The sequence below is a fragment of the Rana temporaria genome, chromosome 3 (assembly GCF_905171775.1).
Source record: "Rana temporaria chromosome 3, aRanTem1.1, whole genome shotgun sequence".
In the NCBI taxonomy this organism is placed as follows: Eukaryota; Metazoa; Chordata; class Amphibia; order Anura; family Ranidae; genus Rana; species Rana temporaria.
In genome coordinates, this window is record NC_053491.1 from 386,238,007 (window position 1) to 386,250,472 (window position 12,466).

Genomic DNA, 12,466 nt, shown 5'->3' on the forward strand with positions numbered 1-12,466 from the left:
CAGGATTCATACCAAACGCCGCACACGTGTAGAATTGGCGGGAATCCAAGTCGGATCTCCCGTCGCTTCTATGACGTGCTTGCTGGAATGTGCTTTTACTATTCCAGCGAGTGCGAGATGTCGGCACCCTGTCGCCGAGAATCAGCGCGATGCCGTTGTGCTAAAGACACATTCTCGGCGGCAGGCACTGTATGTAAAAAGCCCCCCCAAAAAAAATAAACGGATGAAAAAATGGATGGAAAAAACGGATCAACTGATGAAAAAAAAACTGATCTAAAAAACTGAACTGACGTGTGAAAGAGCCCTAAAATGTCCACCTCCACTCCATTTATTATCCTAAATTAGATGCACCTGTTTGAGGTCATTAGCTGCATAAAGACACCCGTCCACCCCATACAATCAGTAAGAATCCAACTACTAACATGGCCAAGACCAAAGAGCTGTCCAAAGACACTAGAGACAAAATTGTACACCTCCACAAGGCTGGAAAGGGCTACGGGGAAATTGCCAAGCAGCTTGGTGAAAAAAGGTCCACTGTTGGAGCAATCATTAGAAAATGGAAGAAGCTAAACATGACTGTCAATCTCCCTCGGACTGGGGCTCCATGCAAAATCTCACCTCGTGGGGGTCTCGATGATCCTAAGAAAGGTGAGAAATCAGCCCAGGACTACACGGGAGGAGCTGGTCAATGACCTGAAAAGAGCTGGGACCACCGTTTCCAAGGTTACTGTTGGTAATACACTAAGACGTCATGGTTTGAAATCATGCATGGCACGGAAGGTTCCCCTGCTTAAACCAGCACATGTCAAGGCCCGTCTTAAGTTTGCCAATGACCATTTGGATGATCCAGAGGAGTCATGGGAGAAAGTCATGTGGTCAGATGAGACCAAAATAGAACTATTTGGTCATAATTCCACTAACCGTGTTTGGAGGAAGAAGAATGATGAGTACCATCCCAAGAACACCATCCCTACTGTGAAGCATGGGGGTGGTAGCATCATGCTTTGGGGGTGTTTTTCTGCACATGGGACAGGGCGACTGCACTGTATTAAGGAGAGGATGACCGGGGCCATGTATTGCGAGATTTTGGGCAACAACCTCCTTCCCTGAGTTAGAGCTTTGAAGATGGGTCGAGGCTGGGTCTTCCAACATGACAATGACCCGAAGCACACAGCCAGGATAACCAAGGAGTGGCTCTGTAAGAAGCATATCAAGGTTCTGGCGTGGCCTAGCCAGTCTCCAGACCTAAACCCAATAGAGAATCTTTGAAGGGAGCTCAAACTCCGTGTTTCTCAGCGACAGCCCAGAAACCTGACTGATCTAGAGAAGATCTGTGTGGAGGAGTGGGCCAAAATCCCTCCTCCAGTGTGTGCAAACCTGGTGAAAAACTACAAGAAACGTTTGACCTCTGTAATTGCAAACAAAGGCTACTGTACCAAATATTAACATTGATTTTCTCAGGTGTTCAAATACTTATTTGCAGCTGTATCATACAAATAAATAGTTAAAAAAATCATACATTGTGATTTCTGGATTTTTTTTTTGATTATGTCTCTCACAGTGGACATGCACCTACGATAACAATTTCAGACCCCTCCATGATGTCCAAGTGGGAGAACTTGCAAAATAGCAGGGTGTTCAAATACTTATTTTCATCACTAATATATATATATATATAGAACATATATCAAATCGTATATCAATACTCATCATAATAATGTAATCAAAGTTGACATATCAAATATAGTATTTAACACATATAACAGAGCATTATTGGTACAAAGAATACAAAGTTAATATAAATCAGCATATAATGTAAATATGATTGACAAGATAAATTCATGGCTTTACTTGTACACCCAACTCCCGGACAGCAAGACGCCTAGTTTTCATTCCTCTTTAAGGTATGAGGTCAGGCATGCATATCTGCGGCTTTGGACATGACTTTTCTTCTCTTTACTGCCTTGCAGGAAGGTTCACCCTGGAAATTCCTTTTCCCTACTCCATTTGGCTTTGTGGTCATTTGCCCTTTTTTTTTTTAAAAGGACTTCTGCCCACATGGAATGACTTCTTCCTCGTTTGCCCATTCCCACATTTGAGGTCTGATCTTTGAGTCTGGGCAGCATCTAGAATGGAGACATCCCATGGTCTATAAAATGTCCTATTCTGTACAATCACTACTTGTAAATTCCATATTTTGGACTACAGAACACTGGTCCCTCCCCTTTCTCTCTCTATTGTTTGCTGAAAAAACTATCACCTCACAGGGTGGATGGAGTTATTTTGGGTACAATAGGGTGCAGGCTGTGTAACCCTTTTTCCAGTGTCTTATCAGAAGGTAGCAGCATATAACCTATGGCCTATAAATCGCTTTCTGTGTACTGTATGAAATTCACAGGCACATCAAAATTCTATTTTTTTTACTCTTCTAGGAATGCATGGGTGAATGTTTTATGTGTTAAACTGATCTCTCTGTTGCAGGAAAACTCGGCATGTGAATATCCTGCTTTTTATGGGCTATTCTACCAAACCCCAGCTGGCTATAGTAACCCAATGGTGTGAGGGTTCCAGCCTATACCACCATCTACACATCATAGAGACCAAATTTGAAATGATCAAGCTTATTGACATTGCACGGCAGACGGCACAAGGCATGGAGTAAGTTTCCCATTTTTTTATATGGAACATTACAACAGGTCACGTCTGGCTAATCTGTGGCCTGCTGCTTGTTGATGGCCTTTTTAAAAAGTGTGGTTTGGCATTAGGAATATATACCTCTTGACCTCAAATGCCAGCATGGTTCGTCACTATCAATAAACCAGAGATGACTGTTCACTGTATCGCTGCTAAAAAAAACTTTTTTTAATAATAAAAAAAAAGTGCAACACAAAGGTTCTGATGTTTTCCCACTGCACCCTGTGTGTTCTGTGTAATTATAAAACTAGTTTATATCCTTTTGTCCTGTGCTAATTATTTTATTTAAAAAAAAGTTATATTAGCAGTGATACATTGGTCTTTTTGATTAATGGACATTTGCAGTTAATGAGCCTAAACTGCATCCTGCCAAGTTGGGAGAGTGCGGACCAAGCTGAAACGCCATTCATTTTATGATGCTTCACTATCCTGATTGGGCGGCATACTGGTAACCATGGTAGTCGGTATCTTATTCACTACCTTTCTTGTACCTGTGGCTTCCGTAGAGTATAATGGCTTGCTTGTGACCATTTGTATGGGCTACGTGATGGCAGGGAAAGGGACTAGTATCACCACGCACCCAATGGCCTTGACACATAATTGGGTGTATATGCTTCTGTTCCTAAGCCCCATAATATTGCTGGATATTTTTATGCCCCTGATGTATATGAAGCCTTTTTTGGGGGGGGGGGGGGGGTTTAAATCAACTTTTTTTTTTCTTCAGTTCATGTTTTAATTGAATCTGTTCTTTTGTCTCAGCTATTTACACGCCAAGTCAATCATCCACCGAGATCTGAAAAGCAATAGTATCCTTTTCTAACATGGCAAGCTTCAAGATTGTTACCGAACCCCATTTGTGTTATCAAGTATTTATAGTCTAATAAGAGTGCCAAACAAACTTCCAAGAGTCCAGAATTTTTTTATTGTTTAGTGATAAAAATCCATTCACAGCAGACAGCACTCTGTGAAATCTGCCTAAGCTAGGTACAAGTATGTAACTTAAAGCGGGAGTTCACCCAATTAGGTTTTTTTTCCCCTTAGATTGATGCTCGTTTTGTTTAGGGGAATCGGCTAGTTGTTTTAAAATATGAGCTGTACAGTAGGTGAACCCGATTTTTGTGTCAATCTCGCTCTCTTTCTCGGCGAGATTGAGCACCTACGAGCCCCATCGCGGGAGCCAGCGCCGAGCTGGCTTGCCGCGATGGAGACAGAGCCGTCATAGAAGCGACGGGAGATCTGACTTGGAGAACCGGGGAAGAACCGGGGTGCGACGAGTCAACAACGGAGAGCGGCGAAGACAGAAGGGGAAGAACCGGGGTGCGACGAGTCAACAACGGAGAGCGGCGAAGACAGAAGGAGAACCCCGGAGAGTTGAGAAGACCCCCCGGATAGCGGAGAAGACCCGTCGGGATAGCGGAAGAAGAAGAGCCCCGCCGAAGACGCCGGAGGAAACCCGCCGGGGGGGTGGGGGCTTTTTTAAAAGCCACCCCCCCCCCGGCGGTGGAAGAGAACCAGACGGCGGCCCCCACCCACCCGAAGACGTCAAAGAAGAAGCCCCCCCTGGTAAAAGAGCTAATAAAGAAGACAGGGGGCGGCCTCCGGAGCAGACTAATAAAATATTTTAATACACTGTGTGGTTTATTTGTGTTTTTACCACTTTTCTTGCAGGTGAATGGGTAGGGGTACGATGTACCCCCATACTCATTCACTTAGGGTGGGGGGCCGGTATCTGGGGGCCCCCTTATTAAAGGGGGCTCCCAGATTCCGATAAGCCTCCCGCCCGCATACCCCGACAACCAACGGCCAGGGTTGTCGGGAAGGGGCCCTGTCCTCATCAACATGGGGACAGGGTGCTCTGAGGTGGGGGGGCCGCCAGTGCGCCCCCCTGCCCCAGAGCACCCAACCCCCCCATGTTGAGGGCATGCAGCCTGGTACGGCTCAGGAGGGGGGGGGGCGCTCGCTCGTCCCCACTCCCTTCCTGGCTGGCCGGGTAGCGTGCTTTGAATACGGGTCTGGTATGGCTTGTAGGGGGACCCCCTACGCCGTTTTTTTCGGCGTAGGGGGGGCTCTCCTTACAACCCATAACAGACCTAAGGGCCCGGTATGCTCCTGAGGGGGGACCCATGCCGGATTTTTATTTAAAATCCGGCGGGGACTTCCCCCTCAGGATTCATAACAAACGCCGCACACGTGTAGAATTGGCGGGAATCCAAGTCGGATCTCCCGTCGCTTCTATGACGCGCTTGCTGGGATGTGCTGTCACTATTCCAGTGAGTGCGAGGTGTCGGCGAGATCTCGGCACCATGTCGCCGAGTATCAGCGCGACGCTGTCGTGCTAAAAGCACAATATCACAAACACCTACTGTACTTACCGTTTTCGAGATGCATCTTCTCCGTCGCTTCCGGGTATGGGTCTTCGGGAGTGGGCGTTCCTTCTTGATTGACAGTCTTCCGAGAGGCTTCCGATGGTCGCATCATCGCGTCACTAGTAGCCAAAAGAAGCCGAACGTCGGTGCGGCTCTATACTGCGCCTGCGCACCGACATTCGGCTTCTTTCGGAAAATCGTGACGCGATGGATGCGACCGTCGGAAGCCGCTCGGAAGACTGTCAATCAAAATAGGAATGCCCAGTCCCGCAGCCCATACCCAGAAGCGGCGGAGAAGATGCATCTCGTAAACGGTAAGTACGGATCATATTTTAAAACAACTAGCCGATTCCCCTAGACAAAACGAGCATGAAGCGAAGGGAAAAAAGTGTCATGTGCGGGTGAACCTCCGCTTTAACAAGTGCTTACAAAAGCCCTTCAACTTTTTATTTGTCGCCATTTTTCTGCCTTTCCCATCCTCCAATGGCCAGTGTCTTTTTTTTTTTTTTTTTTTCTTCTTGCATCCATGTTTTGGTTTAATTGACGTTTTGCCCTTCAGCTGTATTGTCATACTGTACTTTCATAGGATAAATCACATGACGTCATGCGCCTCATCCTGCACATGCCCTGAACAACATTAAGACTGGAAAGTCACATGACGAGTTGTAACCCAAGATCGCTTGACTTTCAGGTCGTACAAGTGTGAAAGGGGCATTACACAAAGTCAAATGTATGATTAACCAGTTATACCACGCAGGTGCCAATAATCGTCAATTTCATATGTAGGTTGAAACACGGTCATAAACTGAAACAAAAGCAGCTGTGTAGGAGGTATAAAACTTGGTGAAGAACAGGCAAACTCTTCTACTGAGGTGAGGTTGTTGAAGACAGTTTCATGTCACGGGTCATACACCATGGCAAGACTGAACAGCAACAGGCCCAAGGTAGTTGTACTGCATCGGCAAAGATTTCAAAGCAGACTTGGGGTTTCAAGATGTGCTGTTCAAGCTCTTTTGAAGAACCATAGAAATGGTCAATGTGGCCAGAAGGGGACTTCATTGAAGAATTGTGGCCAAAAAAAATCATATTTCTGACGTAGAAACAAGGCTAAACAACTCAACTTTGCAGAAAGACAAAATTTGAAATCTTTGTAGCAGGAGGCAGTTTGTTTGCTGACGGGCTGGAGAGCAGTAAAATTACAAGTGTCTGCAGGCAACAGTGAAGCATGGTGGAGGTTCCTTGCAAGTTTGGGGCAGCATTTGTGCAAACGTATCCATCAATATACTGTATATATAAAGCGCTGCGTAAATTGATGACCCAATATAAGTACCTGTAATAAACAAAATCATACCATACCATCAGGGAGGCGTGCGATTGGCCCCAAATTTATTCTGTAGCTGTACAATGACACCAAACATAAAGCCAATGTCATTGAGAGCTATCTTCAGTGTAAAGAACAAGGAATCCTAGAAGTGATGGTTTTGCCTAGAAGGATTTGAAGCAACCTATATCCACAGAAGATGATCTATGAAAAGGTCTCCCAAGATGTCTGCAGCAACCTACCTGCCCTCTTCTTAAAAAAAACTGTGAGTGTACATAGAGCAAGTTATGCTGCTTTAAAACCAATGGTTAGTCACACCAAATGTTGATTTGTTTTGGATTTTTCTTCTGTTCACTCAGTTTGCAATTTGTAAATTGATAAAAATAAACAAAAATATATATTTTTTTAAAAAAACATTCTTAATTTACAGCAGAGGTGTCCAACCTTTTGACCTTCCTGAGCCACATTGGAAGAAGAGGCATGGTTTTGGGCCACACATAAAAAAACACTAACAATAAGGCCCCATTCACACTTCACAATTTGGAATCGCGGGCAGAATCGCCACAATTCTGCCCATGATTCTAAATTGTACTGCAATCGAGTCAAAACGCACCACGTGTGTTTTGAGTGCCATTCATTCCTAAAAACATGGTGCAAGTTTGTTTGCGATTTTCGTGCACTAATTGTGGCAAAACTCCTTGCCCAAAAGAAGCTCCTCCTTTTTAGGTGACAAGGTTTGCACAATGTGTTTTTTGCCTCGCAAATGAAATCTGGAAGGGTGCAGCCCATCCAAACACTCCCCTAGGTCCGGCCATGTGGCACTTATTTGGCTGGTGCTAGCTTAACAGGAGTCCTTTTTCATATGCCGTTTGGTACTTCCAGAAAAACTTCTTCATCCCTTCAGACATTTCTGGGCACTGCTTGTGTTTTTCGGCCATTGCCGCAGGTGCTATGTCAAACTCGGCATCCCTCCAGTTTGGAGCTTTTATAGCCGCAAGTTTACAATTTTTTTCTAGGCCGCATGCATAGCTGCTGGTCGCTGGTTGAATACCCCTGCTTTACAGCATTTCTTCACACCTGATTTGAGAAAAGGTGCATAATCATGTTCATCTTGCGAATGCACAGTATGACAATACTGCAAATCTCGCAGTTTAGGAGAGAGCTTATATTTTGACCCATTGAAAATCTGTATCCAGTGCCTTGTTTGCTTACATGTTTGAGGTGGCAGGAAGAGAGATAAGACCTTCTGAAGCCACCCTGATTGGTCATGGAGGATGCATGGGATCTCCTCTTTAGTTTTGCATTCAACCAACTGTTAGGAACTTGGCTTGTCCCTCCTTAACCTTCCCTAGATATTTTTCTTCATGAAGACCTCACGGTAAAGATTGGTGACTTTGGTCTTGCCACAGTGAAATCGCGGTGGAGTGGCTCACACCAGTTTGAGCAATTATCGGGTTCCATTCTATGGATGGTAAGATTGTCCATTTCTGTTTTTGCTAAATATATTTTATAATCTGTACATAAACTTGGGAATCCTGAACTTTGTTTTAAATTCTTTTTTTTTTTAAAGATTTTTTTTTTTGTGCCATCATTCACCACAGAATTAGGTATTTTTATCATTGCGTCAGGTGCATACTGTCAGGTGGTATTATGAGTCTTTTTCTATTGTATGTCTTCTAGCAAGTTCTGTTTTTTATTAAAATGGTAACTTTAGTTTCATGATATGCCTTTTAGGCTCCAGAAGTCATTAGAATGCAGGACAAAAATCCTTACAGCTTTCAGTCCGATGTCTACGCATTCGGTGTTGTACTATATGAATTAATGACTGGGCAACTACCATATCAGAATATTAACAACCGAGATCAGGTAAGTCCGTTCCAAAAATGCAAACCTGTGTTTTTCATCATGTGGGCAAAAGCAGCAGTAAATGCTGACCTCCACAGCTGCTGCTCTTCCTTTTTTTTTATTTATTTTTTATTAATTCGGAGCCCTATTTCTCTGCCAACAAATTGACATGGGCATGCAAATCCCTTCCTTTCCTTCCACCTGTAGCTGTCAAAGGTGTTTGGGGGGGGGGTGTTGGAAACCTCACCTCAGCACTGTGTAAGCGAAGAAAAATACCCAGTACTTCTGCGTATGAGGGAACATGTGACTTGCTCCTCCCCTTCCTCCCATATGACCGTGCTAATAGATATTGGCAGCTGTTGTGAAAGTCTTGAAAATTTCCAGTAAAAGTTCAGCTTGATCCTACTCCTATGCCTGTTATTGTGATGGCTTTACTGACCAATAGAAAGGAGGTGAGGTGAGGTCATGCTCAACCGCTACAGTTAAGATCTTGTCCTTGCCTTTTGGATCTATTGATTTTTTTTTTTTTTTTTACATGTGGTATTCACTGAAGCTGCCCTCTGCTTATCTTTTGGTCTGAATCGATTAGAAGTTTATTGTGACATTGCATGCTTATAACACTTTACTGTTCTGTTCTTGCCAGATCATATTTATGGTCGGCCGAGGTTATCTGTCTCCGGACCTCAGCAAAGTTCGGAGTAACTGTCCCAAAGCGATGAAGAGATTAATGGCGGACTGTCTGAAGAAAAAGAGGGATGAGCGGCCCCTGTTTCCACAGGTAATGTAACTTCAGCTGGAACTGAAATTAACTGGAAAAATCTTTCAGACAGTGTCCAGAGTCTTGAGTGAAGGCAATTTAAATGTTATCCTATTTAGTCTACAGAAACTTTTAAGCAACCTATTGAACTGCAGACCCTGTAAGGCCCTGCTCAATCCTTGCAGAAAAAGATTTCTTAAGTTGGCTAGAGGTATTTTGTTTCAGGGAAAGGGTGCAAGCTACCTCTTGTCTTGAAAAACAATTATAAAAGCATGATTTGGGGAGGAAGGGTCAATTGATGTGGGGGTCTGAGTCTAATGTTTAGCTTAACTTTTAATTGTGTTTTTTTTTCCTTGGTTGTTCAAGATGTGGTTCATTTAACTGAACACATTTACCCCCTTCCTTCCCAGGCCAATTTTCAAATTTCAGCATTGTCACACTTTGGGAATGACCATTATTCATGCAACACTGTACCCAAATTTAATTTGTATCAATTTGAGTTGGAGGGAGATTTCTTTTGGTGGAGGTTCACCCGAAAACTTAATTTTTAACATTAGATTGAGGCTCATTTTGTCAAGGGGAATCGGGTAGTTTTTTAAAAATCGAAGCAGTACTTACCGTTTTAGAGAGCGATCTTCTCCGCCGCTTCCGGGTATGGGCTGCAGGACTGGGCGTTCCTATTTGATTGACAGGCTTCCGACGGTCGCATACATCGCGTCACGATTTTCCAAAAGTAGCCGAACGTCAGTGCACAGGCGCCGTATAGAGCCACACCGACGTTTGGCTTCTTTCGGCTACTCGTGACGCGATGTATGCGACCGTCGGAAGCCTGTCAATCAAATGGGAACGCCCAGTCCAGAAGGCCATACCCGGAAGCGGCGGAGAAGATCGCTCTCTAAAACGGTAAGTACTGCTTCGATTTAAAAAAAACTACCCGATTCCCCTTGACAAAATGAGCATCAATCTAATGTTAAACATTTTTCGGATGAACTCCCGCTTTAACCACCACTGGGTTTTTTGCTATATAAATGAGAAAAATACAAAATTTGCTGTGACCAATCAGATCACACCGTACTAAGCAAGGCATTGTGAATGACAGCCTTACCACTGTAACTTCCATGATTTGTCACAGCGTTCACATGGAACCAGGGACATGATTGGTAATCCGCTGTGTCCAGAGAAAACGTATCAGATGTTTAAATTGAGAAAATGTACCATTTTAAGAAAAAAAAAGGGCAATTTTGAAATTAATTGCAGCAACACATCTCAAAAGTTGGTACAGGTCAACAAAATTGCAGCTACGTAAATGGTACAAAGAAGAGCTGGAAGAACATTTTGCAACTAATTGTACGTCACCACGTTCTTGACGATCGGAATTTCTGACAAGATTTGTGTGACCGTGTGTATGCAACACAAGTTTGAGCCAACATTCCGTCAGAAAAAATCCACGGTTTTCTTGTCGAAATTTCCGATCATGTGTACGCGGCATTAGACAACATGACTGTAGTAGAAAAGTCGGGCACTTAACTGGCCTGCCTGCAGTCCAGACCTTTCACCAATTAAAAATATTTGTACATCTTGAAATAAAAAATGACACAGAAGCCCCTGGACAGGTGAGCAGTTTGTATCTTTTATCAGGCAAGAATGGGACAACATTCCTCTCCCAGAACTCCAGAAACTGGTCTCCCAGACATTTACAGAGTCTTAAAAGAAGGGATGCTATAATGCAGTGAACATGGTCCTGTCCCAACTTTTTTTTAAGGATGCGTTGCTGCCATCGATTTTAAAAATGACCTTATGGAAAATGGTACATTTTCTTAGTTTAAACACTTTGATGTGTGTGTGTGTAATATATATATATATATATGTATGTATGTATGTATGTATGTATGTGTGTGTGTGTGTGTGTGTGTGTGTGTATATATATATATATATATGTGTGTGTGTGTGTATGTATATGTATGTATGTATGTATGTGTATGTATGTGTATATATATATATATATATATATATATATATATATATATATATATATATATATATATATATATATATATATAAAATGTGTGTGTGTTTTGGATAGAGCGGAGATGGATTTAAACACCTGTCGGTTTTTATTTCTGTCTGTGCCCCCATTCAGGATATTTTTCCCCTCTATTTATCCTGTTTACCATTATCGGTATAAAAGAAAATCACAAATTTTGGGTTGTCCCCAGGAAAGTAATAGAGGGAAAATCTTCCAATGGGGACACTAGTTCTAACGACCTGGGGGTCCTCAAGGAATTCCCTTAATTTGCAGATTTCCTCTCACTTCCTATTTGACTATGGGACAGGAAGTGAAGGACAAAAATGTGCCTATAGTTCTAATTTGAGATTGTTGTTGCGGGCATTTCTTGTTCTGGAGTGACAACATCACATGGAGACTAGAAGTGGCTATTTCAACACAAATTCGCCGGCATGGTGCACTATTGTCCTTATCAGAAAATCACAAATAGTGGCTTCAATTGGGCTGCTGGAGTTCAGCAGCACTGAGATGTAACAAAGGTTAAAAAAATATATATATTTTCCTAAACTAAAAGAAAATGGCAATTGTTTGATACACAATGCTTTAGCAAAGTGTTGCTCTGTTGTGTTTTTTATTTTTTTCATTATTATTCTTTAAAGAAGGAGAAACTTGATCAGCCTCATTTTCCTATTAGCTGTCTTGCACCAATCAACAAATGTTGTCTTTCTTCAATAGATTCTTGCCTCCATTGAACTTCTGGCCCGGTCCTTGCCAAAAATTCACCGCAGTGCATCTGAGCCATCGTTAAATCGAGCCGGCTTCCAGACAGAAGACTTCAGTCTGTACGCTTGTGCTTCTCCGAAAACGCCCATCCAGGGTGGCGGTTATGGTGGGTTCGAGAATCACGGATTGTTCAGCTGAGCTCCCCCATTCCAGATACTAGTGCCCCTGCTGGCAGGAGTCTTTAAATGTCTGTGTGACGCTTCATTGTACACACCATGCACCAATAGCTGTATAGTCCTGTCTTTTGTAAATATTCCATTAATTATTTGTATATACTGAAGTGCTGGCTGCCTTCACTTTTATTGTATTTAGATTATTCAGGTGTCTAATGGTAATGAATAAAATAAATTAAATAAAAATGACTTGTCACTTCAGTAGGTTTAGTTGACTGCAAAGTTGTACCTCGTCGCATCTCATCCATGACCTTTTTATTCCAAATGAAAATTTTCAAGGGAACATGTCTAGGGTAGATATACTGGAGGAGGTGCATTTGTGAACTTGTTTTCCTAGTTGTACAGGAAAGGACACAGGCTTGTGAACCACTTGCTTACTGGCCACTTAAACTCCCTTCCTGCCCAGACCAATATTCAGCTTTTAGCGCTCACACTTTGAATGACAGTTGCGCGGTCATGCAATGCTGTACCCTAATAAAATTGTTATTATTTTTTCACACGAATAGAGCTTTCTTTTGGTGG

General features: G+C 42.9%; 1 protein-coding gene across 4 annotated transcripts in view; it reads left to right on the forward strand.

The window, feature by feature from the left end:
- BRAF (B-Raf proto-oncogene, serine/threonine kinase) overlaps positions 1 to 12,466 on the forward strand; it is a 178,710-nt gene that overhangs the window by 99,467 nt on the left and 66,777 nt on the right. For 3 of the 4 annotated variants that reach the window (XM_040345717.1, XM_040345719.1, XM_040345720.1), the window contains 6 exons: positions 2,482 to 2,658; positions 3,454 to 3,500; positions 7,734 to 7,852; positions 8,116 to 8,247; positions 8,870 to 9,004; positions 11,724 to 11,877. In XM_040345717.1, coding sequence (XP_040201651.1) covers positions 2,482 to 2,658; positions 3,454 to 3,500; positions 7,734 to 7,852; positions 8,116 to 8,247; positions 8,870 to 9,004; positions 11,724 to 11,877 — 764 coding nt within the window. Of the gene's footprint in view, positions 1 to 2,481; positions 2,659 to 3,453; positions 3,501 to 7,733; positions 7,853 to 8,115; positions 8,248 to 8,869; positions 9,005 to 11,723; positions 12,141 to 12,466 lie in introns of those variants that run through there. The other variant, XM_040345718.1, reaches the window with a different exon arrangement.